We start from the raw sequence: 25,141 nt of genomic DNA on the forward strand, positions 1-25,141 counted from the left end.
TTGGGGGAGGCAGGCCTTGACAAGGGTGGAGGGCATGGGGTCCAGGATGGGAGTATATAATTATAATTAATTAATAATAATTAAGAAGGCCACAGGTGACTCGACCAACATTGTAGGAAGGACACAATATTTTCAACAGCTTTATAATTAATACTAGTGCAGTGTCTGTCAGAAATGTCACTTCCTTGTGTCCTGAATAATACCCCCGCCAAGTTTGTTGAGAAAGCGTATAAATAGATGTGTGCTGTAACTCTCCAGCCTGTCTTTCTGTTGTCTAATCTGTTGTTGAATGTGAGTGACGTTAAACAACCAGTTCCCAGCATGCCGTTCAGTGTTGTAACCGCTAATAGGGTTCCCTTCTTAAATCATTACACCATGTGTATGTATTGCATATTGGCAAATATTTTTGAACAATTAACTAGGATAGCTGGCCATAGCTTGCCATTCAAAACTGCATATTCCATGCTGGCTGGTACTGCGCTGTGATTGGTCGTCTACACTGGGCACACCTCGTCGCAGGTCTCTTAGGGATACGTCACATTTGAATAACTTGTTTTAAAATGTGAGATGTTTCGAGACTAATTCGCATTTACTATTTGGTCTTACCTTGTCAGACTAGTACCAATACATTTAGTTTTGGAATAGTCCATTTTCAGGGGGGAAATATCCATATTTGCCTGTTGTTGAGAGTTAGAGGAGAAGGTTGATATTTGACTGTTCTTTAATATGAAGCTCCCTGAGTCTAAAGAATGGAAACAGGCAAAAAACATCTAGTTGTTATTGTTCTATATTGGTTTTATTTACAATGAAATGTAATGATGTAAGGTCACTCCTGGCATTCACCACGAACTGCAGCTTGTCCTGATTTCCTGGCAATTAATTGGCATATTTCTAGGGTGATAATGTTAAGCTGGTTGGCAGGAGGTGGTGTTGAGTCGCCTCGAATGACCACTAAGCTCCTTCGCTTGCTTCACACTTTCCCTCACCACACCATACTCCTTTTGTTTGAATCCTCTTTGCTTCCCTCCCCTCATCTCTCTGTCTCTTGCCTCTCACACACCATTATCACCCTTTTCTTTCATTCCCTCTACCTCCTTCCTTCTCTCATCTTTCTTTATCCATCCGTCCCATCTTACTCTAAATCCTCATCTTCTCCAAGTGTCAGTGCCAGGCTCTGTCTAAATGTAGATGGGTAGGATCCAAAGTCTTAAACAAAGAGCCTCACCGACCTTCCCAACACTCCAATTCCCAGTTGGGAACAATAACCGAACATAAGTATGGCTACAGCCCATCTCGTCTCAATATCTGCTTTCTGTCTGCGGTTTTCAGTCTGTCTACTTTCTGTGTCCTTGGAGAAACTTTGAAGAGAATGGAAAGTTGTAGATGAAACACTCACACTGAATGTGTCTTGACTTATGTACGTATAAGCTTGTATTTGTTTGAGAAACGGTGGGAAGAGGAAGAGCAAGTTGTCATTTCTCTCCGAAGTATTTCACGCCTTTCATCTGATACATATGACAACAACGTCAACACTCCTATCTGTGGCTGTTGGTATGTGTCAACCTCCATGCACATGTGGTAGTTATGTGAGCGAGTGACTCCCCGGCCTTTATGAATCATCCAGGCTGCATCACAGCAGATTCTCACACAGACGCTCCACATTGCTTTGAAAACTTGCAGCAGGGAAGATTGTTATGCAAAGACACACCTTCTCGTTATATTAATGATTACAAGGCAGAGCTGCAAGAGAAGAGTGTATCATCCCCGCTAATTTAGACCCTGCAGATTCACTCTATAAATGACATTTGTGATGTGTGTGTCCTGGTGAGAAGGCTTATCTGATGGTAAAAGACCAACTAGGTCCTAACCAATGATTGTTGTCGTTATATCATGATCTATTCATTCATTTTGGCCACGCTAAAAGCTAGGGCAGCTGATTGTAAACTTTTTTTAGATGGACATTTCTCAACTACCAGATGGATTGCAATTGAATTAAGCACACACATCCATTGTCTTCAGAAAGATATATTCACTTACAATGATTTTATCAGCAAATCCTTCGCATTTCAAATGACGGACACTTTTTATTTGCCAGAAACTTAGACAGCAATGACCCAGAGAGCAGGCTGCGTGTTCTTAGGTATAAAACTATTTCCAACATTGGGATCAATACATTATATCTCATCTGAAAGTGCCTTTTTGAGATAGAAAACTTCTATGCAGACATCTGAAACAATTGGGTTTCTAGGTATTACATTTTCCTGAATTTGTTGAATTCCGATCAAAGTCATCTTGTTTAACTTTAACCCTCCTATTGTCTTTGTTTCCCCCCCTTACTTTGGTGTTCGCGGTCAAATTTGACCGGTCCTGTTTTAACTGATATTACATTAACACAAAAACCATTAATCATCACCAAATTTCATTTAACACCCTTTGAAACTGTAAATATGGTATCAGACTACTGGTATACATGAAACACTGCAGTAAATATACAAAGAATAGACACTGAACATGTATTGCGTGAGCCAGGTGTGATCCATGCGGGGGGATGGGCACATAAGAGCGGGAAATGTGTCAAATTGTTCTGTGTGTGTGTTTGTGTGTGTCAGGTGTGATTCACATGGGGGGGATGGGCACATCATGGGGGGGGACACACATCTAGAGTATGTGTGTGTTTTATCTGGTCCGGATGGTTACTAATTCCTTTTCTTTATGGAGGTCATTTTTGACCGGGAACACCATGGGTGTTACAAAGTTGACTAAATCATCCAAAATTCAATGAAAGTGGTGATCAGCAATTTCATATGTTCAAATGTCTGCTGTGAAGGATATCATAAAGCCTTAATGCAATGGAATGTAAAACTAAAAAGTTATGATTGATGAAAGTAGTAAATCGGTCAGATTTGACCCGAAGACAACAGGAGGGTTAAGTAAAGCCAGACTGACGTTTCAGGGTGACAGCTGTTAGACTTGTCAGTAGGAAATGCATTAAAGATGGCCACTTAGCAGTTAAAGAAACATATCTGCTTTAACAGATAGAATATTCCTAATGACTTAAAAGAGGGCAATTTAGTTGTGCACAGTAGCTATTACAAACACAGTGGCCAAGGTTGAAGTGCGCCTGTGGGGATGTGTTGATAACGTCGGTGATGACTGGCTCTGGAGAGGCTGAGGCTGACCGGCTGTCTGACTGAGTGGGTTCTGTTTCCCCTATCTGGCGGCCATCTCTTCGGCTCTGATTGTCTGCTCTCTCTGGTTGAACTGATAGAGCCGTCAAACCTGAGAATCTCAAGTCCTCCCAGCAGTGACAGATGTTGATAATGCATGCTTTATTACTCAAATACACACACACTCACATCTGCGCTGTGCCCATCATCATGTCTGAGGATTAACTGGATTGATGTCAAGTTGGGACCGTAACTCACTAATGTTAGCAAACGTGCATGTTTTCATTTCCTCTTTTGCTTATTTCATCTTGTGGGTGGCAATTGCAAGTATGAAATGTTTTCCCTGTCAATAAATGTGTGCTGCTTTTTTATGTTGGGTGTGTGCCACAGATATCTGGTGTCATTCTCTCAAGACTTCAAAAGGATTGAAACACGGCAGCTCATGCCTTATTTACCCTGATGCTGCTGCTGCGACATCCTCCCTCTTTCTTCTGTGCCTGCAGAGAGGTGGCTCGTCTGTGACAAGGCTTTACAGGCCGGCTGCGATCTTCTCTGAAGCCCGAAATGTTGCATAAACCCCACTGTTAAGCCAGGCCAAGGCATTTCTTAAGGGGGGGTCAGAGGCGTATGTTGGAGCACTTCAAAATGCGAAAGGAGCTGTAGATACATGCATTCTGGTTTATAACATGCTGACATTTTACCCTTCTTTTTTGTAATGCTTTTTATTTATCGGTTTATTTAATTAAACAGATGCACTTTGTTCAGATTATAAACTCATATTTTTGTATACAGTATAAGCAAATCAAAACAGAAAAACCAAAAAAAGAACAAAAATCTAGCCAAAATACAACATTAAATAAAAATAAAACAAAAATCTAAGCAGTAATATGTTATGTTAGATTAAAGGTGATAATAAAGCAACATTTCCCCCTTCTAAGAGTTATTGTGTGTGTGTGTGTGTGTGTGTGTGTGGTGTGTGTGTGTGTGTGTGTGTGTGTGTGTGTGTGTGGTGTGTGTGTGTGTGTGCGCGCGCGCGTGTGTGTGTGTGTGCATATAGCTGTGTCAGGCACATCAGAAAGTGTGTGTGGTACTCATAAAACATGTTCTGGCCTAGTGCTATGGCTATTTGTGTGTGTTTGTTTGCACTGTTTATAGCTCCAGTATTATTGTTCTCATATGCAAGCCCATTGATTGTTTGTCAACACTTGTATTTCCACTTAAAGCACAGCAGTGCTGGATATAAAACTCTAATAATAGCTGCAACTCTTGATTTATAGCCCTCATCAGGGCCTTTAGGTGTGGATGTGTACGCCTCGGGCCGGTGTCTAAGTGAATACCTTGGGAATATGCAACAATTATCAGATTGCAAGGACAGGACAGATTTAGCAGAGCTCTAAGATGACGGATTAGGCATCGGTGCCACCAGTTTGTTTCTCAAAATGCAACGCTTCAGGTGAGGACTATATCACAGTGGATTTTCAGGAGGAGATGATGGTATTAAAAAGAAAACGGCAGTGGGAAACTTGGCCTTTGCTCTGCCTCAGCGTTTGCAGAGATGTTCAAGGATCTAAGATAAGATGCTCAGGGTGCAGAGAGTCTTAGGAAAAACTGTCTGGGTTCAGTGAAGGAAGCCTTAACATAGCCTATACACACCATTAAAGTACACAATCAAAGAAAAACACTTTCAAAACGGCCACCCAGCCCTTTCTGACATGCATTGGTAAACCCAGCCCCATTACCATGCATTATGCATAGGTCTGTCTCTTAAGTCCGATACATGTAAAAGCTTAAAATAGCATGCCTTGCACTGGTGCCTCGTCACAGTGACGTTTTAACTACGTGGACACATTTGGTTTGACTGTGAAATTCAAGTCATTTTGTGTTAATCAGAACATCATACAAATGGTTATATGATGTTAAAATGTTAAAAATGATTGCAGCAAACATAATGAATTCCTAAATACTTACAATGTGTTCTCATCTTTGTCTTACAGAAAGAATGGCTCTGCCTCAACTGCCAGACACAGAGAGCCACGTCTGGCCAGCTGGGAGACGTGCCACCTCCAAACATGGCTTCCCCAAAGAAGCAAACACCTGCTCCTGCTCCCTCCCCCACCCCGGCCCCTGCTGCTGTAGATAGGAAACCTGTAGTAGAAGCAGCAGACCTAACCCCACCAGCTCCTGATACCAAGGTATTGCCTGAAAACATTCCCACACCTGATCTTGAAGCCCCTCTTTCCGTTAGCTCCCCTCCTCCTGATGAAACCCAACAGGAAGCACCACAGTCAAAAGAACAACCACTAGCAGCTGAACCAGTGTCTGAGCTTGTAGTTCAGCCTGAGCCTGAACAGCAGATTAGCTCTGATAATGCAGCAGAGAATCCTCCTAACTCAGAGACAAATGTGGATCAACAAGCACAGAGTTCACCTGTCAGTGAAATCCCAGCAGGTGAAATACAGAGTAGCTCTGAGCATGCGACAGAGGACTTTTCTCCTCCTGTGGAAAGTGAGGTGCAACATGTACTGACTAATACAAGTTTAGATGCGACAACTGTCCCTGCTGAGGTAGAAACAGAGCCAACACTTGGGATTGCCTCGAGTGAGGCTGCAGCTCCCCTGACAGACATTCTTCCAGAAGTGACACCTAATTCAGTTGTGGCGAAACCTGCCTTGATTCTAGAAGCAGTCTCACAGGAAGGCCCTGTTCAGGTCGATCCAAAGCCAGATTCTTCAGCTACAAATGTAGAAGCGGAGAAAATAACAGATGTAGAACTTGATAAGCCGAGTGAAGAACCCCCTATAGATGAAACTACGTCTACTCCACCAGATACAGTAGAATCAGCTTCTAATGTGGAGCAAACAGATATCACAAACCCTGAAGCCGACAGTATAGCACCTGATGTTAAAAATGAAGATGTACAAATAGAAGCAGAACCTATAGAAGATAAGCAAGTACTGATAGAAAGTGCTCCTCCACCTGTGGTTGAGGTTGAGGGAAATGTAGCTCCTGCTGACAAAGTTGAGGTCCCTAAACCTGACGAGACACAGCAAGAATTGCCACCTAAATGTGTAGAAACGGATAGTCCTTCACTGATGTCAGAAAACATTCACCCCGTCTTAGGTTCAGAGGAGAATAATGAGGCGAATAAAGTGGAAACTAAACCCATAGAAAAAGAGGAGGAGCCTTCCGCACTTGTCCCAGCAGATAAGTCACCTTCTGTTTCTCCAGTTGAAGGAGAAACTAAAGAGGAAACAAAAGAGGAGATTGTTGTTGTGGATAAAGTTCATATTGAAGACGAAGAAACAGCTAAGCAAAAGATTCCTGATGTGGAACCAACAGTTCCGATTGAAACGGTTAATGATAATGCTGACGAAAAGAGTATTGAGGAGAAAGCTGTAGAAAAAGAAGTTGTTGAGGAGATAGCTGTTGAGGTGACAGTAAATGAGAACACTGACAAAGCCGTTAAAGATGACAGAGTTCCGGAGAACGCAGCAGCAGAGAAAGCTATTGAGGTCAAAGATGATGAAGGAAAAGCTTTTGTAAATGAGGCTGTTGAACAGGAAACAGTTGGGAAAGCAAATGACCAGAAACCTCTTGAGAAAGTTGATAAAGCTGAATCAAGTCCAGCACCTTCCTCTACTGAAACAACACATGTTTGTTATATAATAGAGAAGAGAGAAACAGAAATAGCAAGAGAGCCAGCTCCAACTACTGCTGAACATATCCAAACAGCTATAGATACATCTGAGAAAGTTGTGGATGCATCTGTTCCCCCAACTCCTGATGACAGGAAAGAGATGGAACATGTTGATGTCAATGAATCATTGCAAAGTGTAGAGATGGTGTCATCCTCAGCTGGCATTGGTGAGACAGAAGTCAGAGATGTAGCCGGTGAGGAGAAACTTGTTCAGCATGAGGCAGAAGCTGGATCTCAACGTACAAACGGTATTACTGAAAATCAACATGAAGTCAAGAAAGAGACGTTGACTCTGACAGGGAGTGATAATGAACCACTTGAGAAAGTTGCAGAGCAAAAGGTGTCAATCAAAGAGATGGAGTCACAAGCTGTTGCTGGCAACATTCAGGAATCAGAGAAGGTATCGGAGACAAGCGCAGTGTGTGACAAAGATAGCAATGCCGAGTCTAACGTAGGAAAGAACGCAGAATCAAAGAAGGATGAAGCTTCAGAGACAGATTTAGAAAATGGAGGTGTATCTGCATCAGAAGCAACAGCCCCTGTAGCAGAACCTGAAATCCCAATGTCTCTAGTGAGTGAGCATGACAATGAACCCAAGGAGGGGAGCACTAACGTGGAGGAGAAAGAGGAGGCTGTAACCCAGTCTCTGAGAAAGCCCAGTGATGAAGATGCAGAGGTGACCATAGTATTTAGCACAAGTAGTGGTATCATTCATTATTATCTTTGTACATCATCTGTTTTATTTCTGCAGATTTTAACACACCAATAATCTCTATGAAAAAAATAATGGCGTCTTTTTTCAATCCAACAGGTAAAACCATTGGAGACCTTGAAAGAGCCTGCAGGGAAGGATATGGTTGCAATGGATAGCAGTCCCACCAGCCCATCAGACCTAGCTAAGCTGGAAAGCTCAGTCCTTCCAATTCTTGAGGCAAAGGCAACCACACAACCAAATGATGATGAGGAGAAACTAACAGACACTTTAAAGTCCAGACGTAAATTAGAGGTGCTTCCTCTCTCACTAGACTCCCCAAGCTCAGAAGATGACAGAGAACTTTCTGATAAGAATGCCAAAGGCACCACAAAGAAAAAGCTTCTTGTGCCCATGGATGTCAGGGCAGATTCGCTGGATGATAGCAGTGAAAGCTTTGGGAAGGAGAGCCCAATGTCTGGGGATGATGAGGACTTTATTCGAAAACAGATCATCGAAATGAGTGAGAATGAAGATGCTTCCCCGTCTGATGAGGAAAACCTGATCCAGCGTAAGATCAGAGATCATGAGAAGAAACAAATGGAGAAGAAGACAACAGAGGCAGTAGAGCGGAGTTCATCAGGAAAAAACAGAAGACTTACCAAGAAAAGCACTATAAGTCCAGATGATGAAGAAGATAAACAACTCCATGGCTTGTTCGATAAACCTGATATAGACAAAGAGGTGGGACAAGAGTCTCAGAGTGGTACTGGAGTTCGCCAATTCCAAACTATGGAGCTGAATTCTACCAGCAGCCCAATATGTATACCTAACGATGGAGAGCCTGAAATGGAAAGCCTTACAGACTCTCCGGATGATCGATCTAGAGGTGAAGGGTCTTCCAGTCTACATGCTTCCAGCTTCACTCCTGGGACATCCCCAACATCCATTTCATCACTGGATGAAGACAGTGACAGTAGTCCAAGCCATATCCGTTCTGGTGAGGGTAAACAACACAGGAAAGCCAAACACAGACAACCTGGTCAAGTGCTACCAACTATCGAAGACTCTTCTGAGGAAGAAGAGTTACGGGAAGAAGAGGAGCTACTCAGAGAGCAAGAAAAGCAGAAGGGCTCTGGGAAGAAATCTAAGAAAGACAAGGAAGAGATTCGTGCCCAGAGGAGGCGAGAGCGTCCAAAGACGCCACCAAGCAACCTTTCCCCCATTGAAGATGCCTCACCAACAGAAGAACTGAGGCAAGAGGCTGAGATGGAGGAAATCAGGCGATCATCTTGCTCAGATTTCTCGCCCAGTATTGAATCAGACTCTGAAGGATTTGAAATCCATCCCTCAAAGATTGCAGCAGTTCAGAAAACATATCAACTGCCTCTATCAGTATCTCTTCACTCCCCTTCAGATGATACATCGAAGAACAAATCTCTCAAATCTGCTGATGAGGCTTACGAGGAAATAATGCTAAGGGCGAAGTCTCCAACACTTGAGAAAGGTGAGATTCAACCCAGAAAAGAGTCCATTTATGGAGGCATGCTTATAGAAGACTATGCTTATGATTCACTTATTGACAATTCAACAACTGACCTTAGGGAGCCAGAAAAGATTGTTGTTCCTTCTCAGCCCAAACCACTGAGATCACCAGATGAAGTTTATGAAGACATGATTAAAAAGAGGCAGGAATTCATGAAGCTGGAGCAAGAATATGAAAAAATTCTGCCAAAAAAGGAAAACACTAATCCAGAAATTGTGTTGCAACCTGCTGAGAATACCTTCTCCAAAAGCAGCGAAGTAACCTTAGGCGCAGACGGGAAGCCATTGTTGGATGCTGAAACTGCCTATGAAGAGCTAATGAAAAAAGTGCTGACTCCTGGAACAAGTCCAACTCAGCAGGATCCAGAAGTGGAAGCCACTGCTTATAGAAAGGCACTCCATCCCATTCCAGACTTAAGGGTGACGCAATGCTCTTCAGGAGAATTGTCTTCTGATGATGAGAGTATGATAAAAAAGGAAAATGGTACAACTGCAGTATCAGGCACAACATCAGCTATGGAAACTGACCCTGGAACAGTGTCCGAGTGGCCCCAATCATCCACATCAGATCAACAACCTCAAACCACAATTGCTGAATCACAGGATGATGTTGTTGACTTATCCAGTGCACTCCCAAAAACATCAGCCACTGTAATTGCCAGTGTTTCACCCCTGCCCACAGTCCCACAGTACACACCGAGTATCCCTAGCGTAATCTCTACTGCCCCACCTCTACCCCCCAAGTCAAGTGTCCTGTGTAGGGCTAATTCTCAGGAAAAAGCAGAAGTACCTGTCCCACCACCACTGCCTCCTCCAACACCACCAAAACCTACAGTTTTTCCAAGGAAAGCCCCCGTTCCACTTCCACCTCAGGCTTCAGCGACTCCAATGAGGCCAGAGATAGGGGCAGTGACTGCAGCCCAAGGACCTCCTACAAGACAAGCAGTGACACCAATGTACAAGCCTCATGTTCCTCCCCCTGTTGCCCCAAAGCCATCCATTCATTCACCAGGACATAGTGTCAAACCACCTATTGCCCCAAAGCCTGGCTCCCAGCCTTCTTCACCTGCCCATGCCCCATATCCATCCAGACCCTCTGTACTTCCCACTGGTCCTACTGAAATGACTGCTCTAAATCTGAGCCCTTCTTCTGAGAGTAAGCAGTTCCACCCGTCACCAAAGTCACCTTCTTCTCCAAGATACACCAGGAATCTACGTGACACATATGTAGTTATTACACTGCCATCTCAGCCTAGCTCTCCTGTAGAAGGTATTTCCACTATGGCTCCTTCTAGCCCTGGCCCAGCATCCCCTTCATACCAAGCTCAGCCCCAAAGTTATCACCAAGCACAGCCTCAACATCATTCAAATCCACCGCAGCATCAACAACCAACCCCTCCTCAAACAAACAGGGTGCCTCTGGCATATACTCGATTCACAGAATCCATTGAAAGTCAAGAGATTTGTGGCCCAGAAAAACATGTATCTAGTTCTTGTCACATAATTGAGGCTATATCTGCCTCAGCACAGCCACCTGTGGTTATGCCGAACCTGATCTCTCAAGTAGTCACCACCGAAGTGCAAAGGACCACTGTCTCTGTTGTTCATGAAAGGACAACACCACCAGTACCAGCTCCAAGGGCAAATGGTGTCCCAATCTCAATGGAGAAACCTAAGCCCCAATTGCCAGCACAACATGGACAGGCTGTCCAACCCTTTGAGGTGGTGGATCTTAGGACTGTTAAGGTTGATCAAGCTTCAGATATGAATGGTGTGGATCTCTCTGCTGGCCCAGACTCAAGACGTCAGACCTTTCCAACTGAAATCAGTCGCCAAAACAGTGCAGTGCAGTCACCTGTAGTCAACCTTAGTGCTGAATCATCCACTGTTTCTATAGTGACTGATAGTATCACCATTGTGACCTGTGCTGCCACAATCCAGCAATGTGACACAGTAGACACCTCTCTAGTATCTTCAGGTCCTCTCGAGCTAACAAAAGTCAAAGCTTTTGAGCCTGTTTCTCAAATTATATATCGGCCAATTGATTATCAGCCCTCCACTAATGTTGGTACAGAGATTCCTATTAACCTATCAGTTGGATCAAGTACAGGTGGAGGAACTTTCCAGACCGCCCCTGTCACTATTGCACCCACTTATATAGCGAGTTGTGCTGCAAATGGATTAACTACGGGAACAACCACAGTGGCAGGAGCTGTTGACCTAAGCACAACTAAACCATTCAACACTATGGTATCAATGGATGCTGCTTCTGCAGAGATGGTCACGGCTGTAATCACAGATGATGACGGCAAACCAGTGGATCTGACTGCAGGAAAAAAAGCAGTATGCTGTGATGTCATGTTCCAAATCCCATTTGCAGGAAGCTGCACTTCTCAACAACCTACCACACCTCTACCTGAAGATCGTTTTGGATATCGGGATGACCATTACCAGTATGACAGATCACCTTACAGCATGAGAGGTTTTGGTGGGATTAAACCTTCAATGTCCGAGACAAACTTAGCAGAAGCTGGTCTGTTCTTTTACAAAAGTAAGAACAGCTATAATTTCAGTGGTACAACAGAGGGTGCAGTAGATCTTACCTCGGCAAAGATTTCGGATGCAGGTCAGTGGAGTGACATTGCTGACCTGTCACTTAAATGTCAATTTGAACTACCTCAACTCATTTATGGCTAAAAGACATTATTTTGTTTGTTATGCTTTTCTTTTTGTCTTGCATGGAAATTCATCTTTTTTTTCCTTTTTATTTTTGCCCTCTTTCACCATATATTTTTGTTGCATGTGCCTGCATGCTGTGATCTTGTTTATACTTGTTGCACTTCCAAACATTGGATTTTTCCCCCCATTTTTTTCCCATTAATTGGATAAAGCATGGCTTGCTTCATCATTGAATAAGTCTGCATTATTTGGACTCAACTGATATTTTTGACTTTTGACAGGTGAAGCTGTTGACTACTCCAAGAAAGGGGCTTATGCAGGAATGACAATTCCACCATATTCCCAGACCAGAGTCACAAGTGCTGTTGGTACACTCTTTGGTACAAGCAGTGTCTTGAGGTCATCAAATGGCGTGGTCTATTCCTCTGTTGCAACACCAATCCCATCAACGTATGCCATTACCAACCAACCTGGGTCCATCTTTAGCACATCATACAACTCTCTGTCAGGTATGCATACCAGTGACACCATGCCCTCCCTGTCCAACCTCCAGAACATGCCACTTACAAGATCCCACAGTTTCCTGTCGACCATCTCCATTACTGCAACAGAAGAACAAGGAGATGCCCCACTTAATCTAGAGATCTCAAGAAGGGGTAGCATTGCTGGTGTCACCACATTACCAGCTTCCTTATCCCTTGACACTTACACTGATGCATCACTAGAAGCAATAGCGGCTTCACTGGAAGCTCTGTCTTCACCCATGGTTCCTGGGGATGGCCAGTATCAGGCAGAGCGTGAGAGGCTAGAGATGGAGAAACTGAAGCAACAGCGCCTGGCTGAGGAATTAGAGTGGGAGCGCCTGGAGATTCAGCGATTCCGAGAGCACGAACAGGTCTTGGTGCAGAAGGAACTGGAGGAGCTGCAGTCCATGAAGCAGCATATCCTGAACCAACAAGAAGACGAAAGACAGGCCCACCTTATGATGCAGAAAGAAACATATGCCCAGCAACAGCAGCAGCTTGAGCAGATTCAAAGACTCCAAGAGCAACTGCGCATGCAGCTGGAAGAGCAAAAGCTTCGTCAGATGTACCCAGGTGGGGACTTGCCCGGTCACGGTGTGCAGGAGGCAGTTGTTTTGGGACCTGATGGCACAGTGCTGTCTCGAAAGATCACGGATAGTGGGTGCCAGACAGATGACGAGGATGAGACAGTTAGTAAAGCTTACACTGCAGGTAGAAAAAAGAGGAGTGCTAAAAGAGTGTTGATAGTTGTGTGCAGACTGATGATGAAGATCAAGACGAATGGGAGGCTGAGACCAGAAACCGCCAAAGCCGGCCACGCACTGCCAGGGGTGATAGGGGCGGGCACTCAGATATGTCTTTTAAAGCCCACACTGAGATTTCTATACAAACAGATTCTGAGGGGAACATTATAATGGACACCAGGATGGAGCTGTCTGACTCTGAAAGGACCTCACCTAAGAAACGACCTACCCCCTTAGAAATAGGCCAGTCTTCTAACCTCAAAGTTGATTCCTCCACACTAGCACCTTCGAAATCTGCCAACGTACTCTATTCCCCAATATCTCCCTGTATATCCCCTAGCAAATCCCTTGAGTTCGTGTCCTATGAGAAAAAACTGGGTGATACAAGCCCACAAAACCTAAAGGGGAGTCCAGATCCAGCAAGTCCCAGGGGACACAAAGGCATGCAGAGATCCATGTCTGACCCTAAGCCTGTGAGCCCAACAGGAGAAGAAAGGGGAACCTCTGGGGATAGCTACACTGTGAGTATTGAACGTATAACACCAATTAACATAAATATAAGACGAAACAAGTGCTGGCTAACAAAAAGACACATTTTAATTGTGTCGGAAGTGTTCTTTTGGTTAATAAAATATCCTGGTAGCAGCTCCAATGAAGGCAGTGTTTGTCCTTTGCTTTGGTTTGTAATGCTTCTCATATTGCAACTTTGATTCACCTTTTCATTTAAATACATGTCATCTCCTAACAGTACCATATTTTTTCACTCACACATCATCTTATAGTTATTAAAATATTATTTAAAATTACTCCTCATGTAAAACTAAACATTAGTCATGACCATTCTTCGTGACATAATTGCTCAGTGGTTATATCTATTTTGCCTCGTGGCGAGAGTTTGCATGTTCTTTTCATGTTTGCACGAAGAAACTTGCACACCATACTGTATGACATTTTGTTCACCACACAGCTGGCCTTAGAAGAGTTGATTCAATAGAGTATTTTTATAGCAGAGATAGCAGAAAACGCTCCATTCATTGATCCGAATGTTATACAATGCTGCTGGTTCCATCTTGCACATTGCGAAGTGTACTATATGTAAAAGCTTAAACTCTGAATGTGAAAGTAAAAGGAACAACTGAATAGGTTGCACATATTCACTTTTTTTCTATGGTGCTCCTGGCCCTCATTGGGTATGGAAGTCAGTTTTCTGCCTGGGCAATTCAATGTTGAGAATCTCATACATACATAAAAGGATCGGAAATGAGCTGAGCTTGCAGGAATATGCTGAGCTGTCAGAGATCCACAGAGGCTTAGTGTGAATAAATTACATATGTGAAATTTAGTGAGATTGTGGGTAACATTTATGGGCAGAATACATATCTTACTGGAAGGCACAAAAGGTGCAAAAATGGGTGTATTTCAATAAACTTTCTTACACTTCACATTTTCTAGTCTATATCCTTATTTATTGTCGTTAATTTATATTAACATTATGCAGACATTAGAATGTATGCCCTTTTTTCCTTTGAGACAAATGAGATCGTGAATAAAAACAGCAATAATCTGTTAATCTGTCAATAATGTTAATTTTACATGGCATTCCGTTCAGAGAAATAATGTTTTACATGTTAATGACTACATAACCTGCTGAATAATTTATACTGGGGATTAGGAAATATGTTTTGATTTGGAAGTCCTAATTTTTGTTTACTTTTCATACAGGGGAAAAGCTCAGGTAGCACACCAACAGGCACTCAAAAGAAGGTGAAGAGGACCCTTCCCAATCCACCGTCAGAGGATGAGTCAACAACAACTGGTCAGACAGCATACACCACTGGTTCGGCCCGCCGAAGAATGTGCCGCAATTCCAACATGGCACGTGCCAAGATACTGCAAGATATTGACCGTGAGCTGAATCTAGTGGAGCGTGAGTCTTCAAAGCTCAGGAAAAGACAAGCAGAGCTGGATGAGGAGGAGAAAGAGATTGATGCCAAGCTCAGGTATTTGGAGATGGGCATTAATCGTAGAAAAGATGTCCTACTGATGGAGAGAGAGAAGAGAGAAAGGGCCTACTTACAGAGTGTTGCTGAGGATAGAGACTACATGTCAGACAGTGAGGTTAGTAACATCCGAGAGACAAGAGGCGGGCTTGGAAGTGAAGATGTTGAGATTGAAAGTCATGGTCTTGAACGTCCCAGGACAGCTCCCCAGGCAGAATTGGATGAGTTTGTCCCACCTCAAACCAAGCATGAGTATGGAAAATACTCCCAGTACCAATACAATCAAACCCAATACCAGCAGTCTCTCTACCAGACTCCTCAGTCCTACCAATCTCACTCTCTGTACTCCTCTGTCCCCTCGCTCACCAGCGCCCAGCAGCAGAGTTACCACCAGATGCTTCTGTTGCAGCAGAAAGCCGCTAGACAAGCAGCCCTCCTCTCAGAGCTGGATGCAGCTAAATATGAAGTCATTAGCCGCCAACCTGATCCCACATCATCAGCTTTCCTGGGGGTCAAGTATGACAAATATGGCAACCACCTTGACCTCAGAGCGTTGGATGTGGGAAATATGGCACGTAGCCCAATGTCAGCTGTCTCTGATTCCTATTACACCGACGTAGATCATCATACACCTAGGAGTTACATGTTGCTAGAAGATGCTGCAGAACTTGCTAAGGGCTCCACAGGTATGTCTTCATCTTACAGTCTGGCGGAGAGGGAGCTGGCCAAAGCAGAGAAGCTTCTGCGTAGGAGTGCTGCAGATCTGGGGTCTACTGACTATCTGGGATCCACCTCTAGACTCCATACTTATGGAAAGACCCCTGATGAAGAGGATACAATGGAGGAACCCTATGAACTGAAACTACTAAAGCAACAGCTCAAGCAAGAGTTTAGGAGAAGTACAGGTGGGACAGAAAACTTAGAACAACTGACAGGGCTGTCACAGCACTACTATACCCCAAGCTCGAGCGTCTCTAGTTACTCCCAAAGAAACTATCCAAAGACAGACAAGTACAGCATCAGTCGACTTACTCTAGAGAAGCAAGCAGCTAAACAACTCCCGGCATCGATATTGTACCAAAAACATAAGACTCCATTGATAGAACCTAAGATCTCCTCCAAGTATTCCTCTATTCCAGATAACAGAGGCTTGGAGACAGACTATAACTATCTTGGGTCTACCAGTGCATCAGCAAGAGCCAGCCGGCTCTCTCAAGATGAGATCACCTTTGGCCTTCGTAAGAATATTGCAGAGCAACAAAAATACCTGGGGTCCACCTTGGGTGCCAACTTGGCTGGGTCATTAAACCTGGGCCAGAGTTTAGGATTGGACTCTGCCTATCCCAGTGGTAGTCGCTCAAGACCCTCATCCAGGCCCACATCTTGCTATGGGTTGGACTTGTCTCTCAAAAGAGACCCTTCCAGCTCTTCACTGAGGCTCAAAGGGGATGGGGAATCATCTGGAGATGTACCAAGCTATCAAACCCCGTCTGGCCGCACCAAACCTACCAGCCTTCCCATTGTACAAAGTGGCCGTGGCCGATTACCCATAGTGGCCCAGAACTCAGAAGAAGAGAGTCCGTTGAGCCCTGTTGGGCAGCCAATGGGCATGGCCCGTGCCTCAGCGGGACCTTTGCCACCTATATCAGCAGATTCAAGGGACCAGTTTGGTTCCTGCCTGTCATTGGAGGACTCCCAGCAGCAGCAACTTATCAGGGAAGAGCCAACCAGGGGTAGGGGTTATGTGCTGATGGATGACCTTCAAGGCACCATGTCAGATAGTGAAGGTAAAAAACAGACATGTCACTCTGTCACTCTTTTCCTACTGAATGTTTCATACTTTAGAGTGTCTGGTTGTGGTTTATTTTGCTTGCATGTATTGCGTATAACATCTAGCTGTGTCTTTATTGAAATGCTGCATGTGTCTAACCTTAATTTTGGTGAATGTATTATCTCTTTATTTTTAGGTCTCACTAATGTTGGTCTATCAGTTGAGATCTGGTGTGCATGCATGCCTTTGTTCATTTTGCTTTTTGTGGTTGAATGTAATCTTTATGCATGCACTGTGTTGCTTTCTGCATTTAAGATATTGTATAACATGTCCAGTATTAATTCACTGCATGACACTGTAAAGTCTAACTTCCTGTTACTGCTATATTGCGTGGGAGGTTCCCGTCCTTATATAGAAATGTCTCACTGGTGGCAGTCAGCATTTTATTTAGAGCATGCGGTCATTTATAGCCCTTTTCAACTGTTAAAGAAGATTTTCATTGTATTCAAATCCTGCTTGTTAGACATTCAAGGCAGAGCAGGATAATCCTTTGAGACTTAAATCAGATTTAGAAAAAGAAAAATTCTCAAATTACACACGTAAAAAGGGCCGCCCCATATGAAAATGTACCATTTGGTACAAAAGAGTTTCAATTGAATCAGGTATTATACATTTACACTTAAAGACGAAACATATTGTAAAAGAATAGCCAATTGTACATTAACTATATTTTTGGATTTTCCAATAGTGTGAAATGTCATTTAGATGGTGGATAATGTTGGTGTATTATCATCATATTCAATTGTATGAAAATAAATGTGGGTTGAATCATAGTATCAAGTTATAGGCAAGATCAATAACATTCTAAGAAAACAACAGTACTGTTTTTCCAGTACAGTATTTCCACAAGTACTGCCGTATTTGTGGAAATGCATGATATTTGTTTGCAACACTTATCTGTGTGTAATAAATATAACAATTTAACTTGCATGTTTTGTTGTTGTTGCTTGTATGATGATATATCAGTGATTTTGTGTTGCATGGAATGTTGCATTCATTTCTTGTAACATTCACTATTTATTTGTCTCTACTTTCAATGAAAGCAAACAGTATTCTGACCCAGTTTTTTGCAGAATGTGCAAGTGTCTTCCAACAGGAAAGACTATTATTTAAAGCAAAAACTAAATAATTTCAGTACATCTCAGTTTGCTTCTGTTTTGCTGATAAAAGCCACAAATCATCTATTCAATATTTAGCAATATATTGTTGATGCACACTTCCAGTGATGGCTAAAACCATTGTATTAGAAGTGTTTTTTTTAAGTACCAATATGCAACAATGAGTTCCCATGGTTTCCAAACTAAGAGGAGTGTGTCATAAAAAGGAAGCAAAATGTGAAAATGTTTGTAAATTCAGATTTTAATAAAGGTTACAATGTTTCTTTCTAGTTTAAACATTTAAATATCCCAGTTCGGATTTGTCTTGAATGCAGAATAACTTGTTAATAAATTCCAATGGATCCCAACATTATGCAATGTAAACCAATTTGCCTTGATTCCAGCCCTAAGTGATTCGCTGATGGCTTTGAACAGAGACGACGCAACCAATGGTAGAGTATTAGTTCAGTTCTATAGTCATTCATAAGCTATCACATTAAAATGCACCTAAGGTCTAATGCACATCACCATTATTTGTACTGATAGGCCTACCGTTTAAAGAAAGTACTTTCACGATTGGAGGTATGAATAATGTAAAATATCTACATACCCAAGATTTACATTAATAGAAAAATAACTACCTTATAGATACTAATAATAATGCGGATAGTACAAACACTACATTTCTTTGGTTCTGTTTTGTTTTTTACATTACCCTTAATGTTGTGTTGCTTGTCAGTCCTCTCTAGCAAGGAAGTAAAATAATATTAAATTCTTTCTCTGGCCCTTGTTTTTCTCATATTTCTATCCCAACTAATTGATGTAGATTTATTTATAAATACAAATGTGCTTAAAGCATTTTAATAACCCTTATATGAACTGACGAAGCCCATATAGTGGGATGAAGCGGCTCAAGTTCTAAGATCTGTTCTGAAGTAGTTCTTGTTTTTATCCCTAAAGCCTACCACCTTAGACGAGAGGAGACCGACTGGTTTGACAAACCTAGAGACGGCCGTTCAGAGAATGGCCAAGAGAAGAGACAGGTGAAACGAGAAAAACGCACACACCTTCTGTACACAATTTTACTGTAGTTAAATTCTTGCATGGCAATATCTACTGGTCTATTTGTTGTGTAAAAATCACCTTGATGCAGAGCTACCATAATGTACTGTTTCCCGTTGACCTTGTACACAAATGACACTTCCCAATTGTGCGTGGACCACAGGGAAAAGGCCCGTACTACCCCTTCCCTCACCTCAGGGTCAAACTGCAGAGGGATCCCAAAGATCGCAGTGTCTCAGGTAAAGTATCACAATATTCCTTCAATAAAAGGAAAAGCAGTACGCAAAGAAAATGTATGGCTTCAATTGCAAGCTAATGCGTTATTGACTGTAATGCATGCATTCGATTTTATTGACCCTATTGCTTACTGACTGCATTTAATATGCACCGCTTACAGTATACACATTGTTTTACCTTTATTTAATTAGAAACATTTAAATATAGATTCAAAATCATTCAAAAAGAACTAATATAGTCAAATGTACACATGTATCATGATCCCATTAGGGTTTACAGAGCATGACCGGTGTGCTTCATGCGTTCTATTTACTTGATATTCATGCCAGATCTCATGAAACTGATGAGTCACTTCCCCTGCCATTACATTCCATCACACTATTCTTCCAGGCTCTAAGCAGGCAGACATTTCCTGGCTTCTCTTATGATTTGGCTCTTTTCCACACTCATCAGTCATTGCCATGCTCAAAATGGCGTATCCCTCACATTCAGGATTATTTTACACAATTAACAAATAGCCCACAAAGGCAGCATTGTGTTTACTTTGTGCTGTACTGAGTCATTTCTATTCTATCTCAGTTATTTTGTTCTTGCTTCAAAAACCATGTTAAATATTTAGTTTTGCTTCTGTGTATATGTGAATGCATTTTATTTTACCTGTGGGGTACATGATAGATCAATATGTGATTTGTGGATAACTCATAAAGAGGTTGGCATTAACGTTTTTTTTTGTTATTGTTTTAGGTTGAGATCATTTTCTACAGAAGCTGTAAAATGTATAGAAAATGTTTTAAAATTAGTAAAAGAAAGGTTGTAGCCTTATGCGTTATTGTTAAATCTGCGTAAATATCTACATAGCTAACAAACAACCAATAATACCTTCAGATAAACGTTATTCTGATTATTTATCATCCATGATTATAGGGGGAAATGTGGGCCATCTGGTTGTTAGTGTCCTTCTACTTTTACTAGTCAATGGAGACCATATTATTATATAGCGTGTATTAAAATCAATGACAAATGTATCTCAAATTGATAACATTAATATGTGATTTAAGTAACTTAACCACACCAATTCCCAACAATTTGAATCAAAGCTCAACTGACAATACTGCTACTCTGCTAAGCTAATTAGCTTTCATCACGATTGGATTTAAAGGGGACCTATCATGTCAAATGCACTTTTTTATGTCTTTTATACATAAATATGTGTCCCCGGTGTGTCGGGGAACTCACGTAGCGTCAGAAAATAAAACCCTCTCTCTTTTCCTCCGTACCCAAATCTCTAAAAGCGGGGGCTACAACGGAGCTGATCCAGATTTGCGTCCGATATGACGTAATATCGGAAATGTAGGCTGGCTTTACACCCACGGCCCTATCAGAAACGTTGCTATCAGAAGCAATGCCCGACGGTTTTGGACGTAATATGGTCGGTGTTTACATTAGCATCGCTAACACTCAGAGCTAACCTGTACTGCACAGAGCATGTGTCTGAAGAAGCAGGAAATAAAAAGGCAAGAGAGAAAGCCTTTGAGCTCCATACTGTTTCAGAAATAATCCTTGATAATCCATGATATGGCGTTTCATCACGGCAGTATTTAGTTTAGACAGTAGCTACCGGGTCCCGCATGAGCTCAGCCCCCTCCTTTTTTTATCAATCTTTTTTTTTTTAAAGCTTTATACCCAGAATCAGCACTTTTGAAACAGGAAGTGAAATGGAGGGATATGAGGCATGGCCAAATGGGTATCTGTTTGGTATTTTGAGCAAAACACTTTATAGACATGTTTTTTATATATTTATATATCTGAGACCTATGCTATTGCCTAAAAATAGCATGATAGGTGACCTTTAACTTTAACCTCTTTTAGTTATGAGGAATAATGAACTCACCTACCAAGAAGTGTGTTTATCTAAGTGGGTATTTTCATTTTGGTTTGCAGGTAGCTTAAACAAAGGATTTAGCTAGGGGAATTTTGAAATGACTGTAGGCTATTTCGGCTTCATAGGGCAGTAGGCTACATTTGTGACCATATTTTCTCTGTTTCTGTACGTTTTAGAGTCTGAATGGGTTTGTGGACAAAGAACAGGTTAATAATTGAACGTTATTTACACTAATATTGCACTCACAAGTTTTTGTTTTTTGTTCTATACAGGAAATGGTCTGGGTATCCGTGTGGTTGGAGGGAAAGAGGTCCCTGCAAGTAATGGAGACATTGGAGCCTATGTAGCTAAAGTCTTACCAGGTGGAGCTGCAGAACAAACAGGAAAGATTCTTGAAGGTAAACTCTCTACGATCAGAAAACAAATTCATAATAATCAGAATGTTTAATCTGAGGATGCAATTTTAAGTTTTTAAAGTGACAAATATATTGATACCACACTCCTGTCATTACAGTTAGAAACTGAATGCTAGCCGTTTAGCTCATAGCCCTGCCCTTAAACCGAGAGAAGCTCGCTTGGTTCCGTTTAAAATGTAAAAATGAAATCTTGCTAACTCGCCTCAAAAGCTCCCTGATAAATGTGGTATATCATTTTCTTGGCATTTCTTCTTATTCATTTCCGTTATTCATCATTCGTTTCATTCACAGTAGCTTGAAATTACAAAAATGTGTCACCAAGTAGCCATTGTGCAACTAAACTTCCACACCTTTTACTGACACCAGCTCAGGATAAATTGCTCTGTGGTATGTTAACAGGAAACACCTTTCATGAGCTGGTATTGATTTCACATGCGGGAGCTAGGAACTGTTAACCCTCTTTCCCTCCCAGTCCATCTGTCTGCTCACGCCCCCTTTAATCTTGTGTTGAGTCACATTGAGGGTGTCACTGACAATGGCTAAAGCTGTACCCCGCGCCTTTTAAAGCTGCCAAACTGGTGATCTATGGATGGTGAGATAGGGCTCGAGGGAAATACTGCCCTTTGTAGTGTGCTATCCATCTGTCTGCGCTCTGTGAATATGTGTGTGTGTTGAGCATCGATAATATATGTTTTAAATATCTATTCTTGTTTGTATTCCTTTCAGTTTCCCTTCCTTTTACAATTTTTGTTTTGCCCTGTTCTGCTTGAAAGCAAGTACCTGTCTCCTGCAAACTGTTAAAACAAACACTTCGACTTGTACAATTTTGAATCTGTATTTTTGAATATCGATCTTAAGTTGGCGTGACGTTGAAGTCGTGCGACCCTGCTGTAGTTCGGTAAAAGCATAAAGTTAGCATTTTGCTTCTGGCGATTAGATTTATGATTCGAAAATTATAAAATGTGGATATTATCCGCCTGAACAGGTTCGTTTTCCCCAGACCTTATTTCGAGCTATTTTCTAAAATCCTATGGAGAAATCCCATTGCTTTTTTGTAGAGGGAACCCATGCACAGCTTTCTTCCGGGTAAATACGTCATCCCTGCACCACTCTAAATAGGCTACAGAGCAGCCACAGTTCCTCCGTGTAAATACGCTATCGTAGCTAACTAGCTTCTGCTTCTGCATGCATGCTCTCACACACCTACTGCACACACACACAACCATTTTGATTATCACCTGCAGTCAGATCACATCAGTGGAAATATTAGGGGTCTTAGTAGATCACTAATGCAGCAAAGCCAGCAACTTTGTGAGGGACTGTAATTGTTCATGCTAATCATCTTCATGTTAGCATATTAACATTTTCCATTTAATTCGCACTAAACAGCTGATGGGAATTGATGTTGTTAATTTTGCAGGTGTTGCAAATACAAGTGTTGACATATAATTACCCACATATTTCATAGTTGTTACTTTGTCTACTACTACAGTATAGCTTTTACATACACTTTTAAGTATACTGTATTTTGTTATTATTTGATACGGTTTTCTTTAACCGCTTACTATCAATACGTTTATACCTCAAGGAAACTTCAGGGTCAGTTAAGGATGTGTATTGGCAATAATATGACAATATGATTTATATATCAGTCCCTGTATCATCATAGTTCCCACCAATATTTGCCAGTAAACTATTTATAAAATTGACTTTTGAGTGATTTTGAGGATCAATACAATTTCACGTAACATAATACATGTAATAATAGTTTCCTACACCAATAGGATCAGTGGGGTTTTAACTGTACCTTTTCTATTATCTCACTCTGTCTCAGGCATCATTGTCCAGACCTTTCCACTAGTCTCATGCATTAGCATTGTAAGAAATCAGTGGTTGATGACTCCTCATTTCAAGATCTGCCATGTTGTTAGTTGCTTGGACAACTAAACAATCATAACAGCCCTAACCCTATCATCAACACTGAGCAGAAATGCTACTGAGGGAACACAGCGCCTCAGTATTGGGTGTTAATAAGGAGAAATGTTGCCAGATTTAACAGGCGCAGAGGCACAGTGTCATCGAGGGACACTAAGTGTAGGAATACATGCCTGTTTGTCTCATCACTGAAATTCCAGCTACTGTAACTAGTATCGGGCAAACTGCAACATACGCAAGCCATAGAGTGTGAACAACAACTGAATGCATGATACAAAGGTGAAACTACAGTCGTTTCCCTCTCACTCACACATGCAGCTCGAGACTATCGTCGCAAAAGAACCATCCTGATGAGCTGTTTCAAACCGTGTAAGTCCTGCCGGTGTGCAGGGTGTACTTTGGAGGATGCAGTGGCTTTGCTGTGCTGTGTGGATTTATATGAGCTGTCATTGCTGCATTAAATATGAATACATGGCCAGTGTTCCCCATTAGACATGTGTCTTAGCTGGACTAGATAAGAGAAACTAGAATCTGATTGGATTTTGGGTCCTTTCCAGGCCGTCATGCATCATGTTTGAAATGTTGTTTTATAGCTGAAATACCATAGAGCCATTTACAAGTTACTTTTAACCCAGTTCTGTGCCTGAGTGCTCCACTAGCAGCTGAGTCACAGCTGCTGTGTGGGCTTTCAGCCTGAAGCATGATGTTGGAGTGATTCAATCAAAGCTTTTTGTGTTTTTCATTTAATCATTGAAGGGATGTCCGCCCATCATTTGGGTCTACAACAAAGTCATTGACTTTTGATTTCATAATTGAAAGAGCTCATCACTTCAAGGCTTTGATTTGGTTTGTGGTGAAATGTTTGCATATTTGACGAATACTGTATTATTGATTGTTTTCTTATGTGCAAATGTGTAATTGTGTATAGGAATGCAAGTCCTGGAGTGGAATGGTGTTCCTCTGACGGGGAAAACCTATGAAGAGGTTCAAGGGCTCGTCGGGCAGCCGTGCAATGAAGCAGAATTGTGTGTCAGACTGTGAGTATCAGTTCCCTCCTGTTGGTTTTTTCCTCATACTGTAATTATTACTCGATCTGCCATCTTCCTTATTCAGTCATTTCTCTTTTTACATTTCTGCCTGTACATCCCCTGATGCCCCCATCGACTCTTCTCTCTTTTCAGAGTAACTTGAGTTGTTATGACACATTATTTCCTGTCTTTCAGTGATCTCAACATGCTTTCCGATTCTGACGGTTCTGATCACCTGGATTTCCAGGAGCACAGCAAAGGTGAGCTGCTGTATTTCTATAACTACACTTCATAATCCCATCACTGCTTCTCACCTCCTCCCTCACCACCATCCCTGTCTTCTCAGTATTTCCCAATTAACGTTTGTCTCTTGCAATTTCTAGACACTCTTGTCATATCGCTTTCATTTACAATTCTCTCTTTTCTCGAGTTCAGCCATGCATTACTTGTGGCCTATTTTCCCCTTCTGCAACACGCCCCATTAGATTGTTGTCAGAACTTCCCCACTGTAAAATGGTGTTATAAACTTGAATTTGGAGAAATACAATTATACTCTGTCTATAACATCTCACATCTGGCTAGCAGAGAACTCACAGCTCCATAGTTT

At 41.9% G+C, this 25,141-nt stretch overlaps 1 protein-coding gene across 1 annotated transcript in view; it reads left to right on the forward strand.

The window, feature by feature from the left end:
- Positions 1-25,141, forward strand: part of LOC117468437 (protein piccolo-like) — a 78,130-nt gene that overhangs the window by 16,975 nt on the left and 36,014 nt on the right. The window contains 11 exon segments of the mRNA XM_071201735.1: positions 5,162-5,359; positions 7,676-11,726; positions 12,061-13,032; positions 13,035-13,567; positions 14,769-16,833; positions 18,379-18,426; positions 18,935-19,017; positions 19,200-19,275; positions 21,428-21,553; positions 24,435-24,543; positions 24,730-24,794. Of these exon segments, the coding sequence (XP_071057836.1) occupies positions 5,162-5,359; positions 7,676-11,726; positions 12,061-13,032; positions 13,035-13,567; positions 14,769-16,833; positions 18,379-18,426; positions 18,935-19,017; positions 19,200-19,275; positions 21,428-21,553; positions 24,435-24,543; positions 24,730-24,794 (8,326 nt within the window).

The sequence above is a fragment of the Pseudochaenichthys georgianus genome, chromosome 23 (assembly GCF_902827115.2).
Source record: "Pseudochaenichthys georgianus chromosome 23, fPseGeo1.2, whole genome shotgun sequence".
Taxonomy (NCBI): domain Eukaryota; kingdom Metazoa; phylum Chordata; class Actinopteri; order Perciformes; family Channichthyidae; genus Pseudochaenichthys; species Pseudochaenichthys georgianus.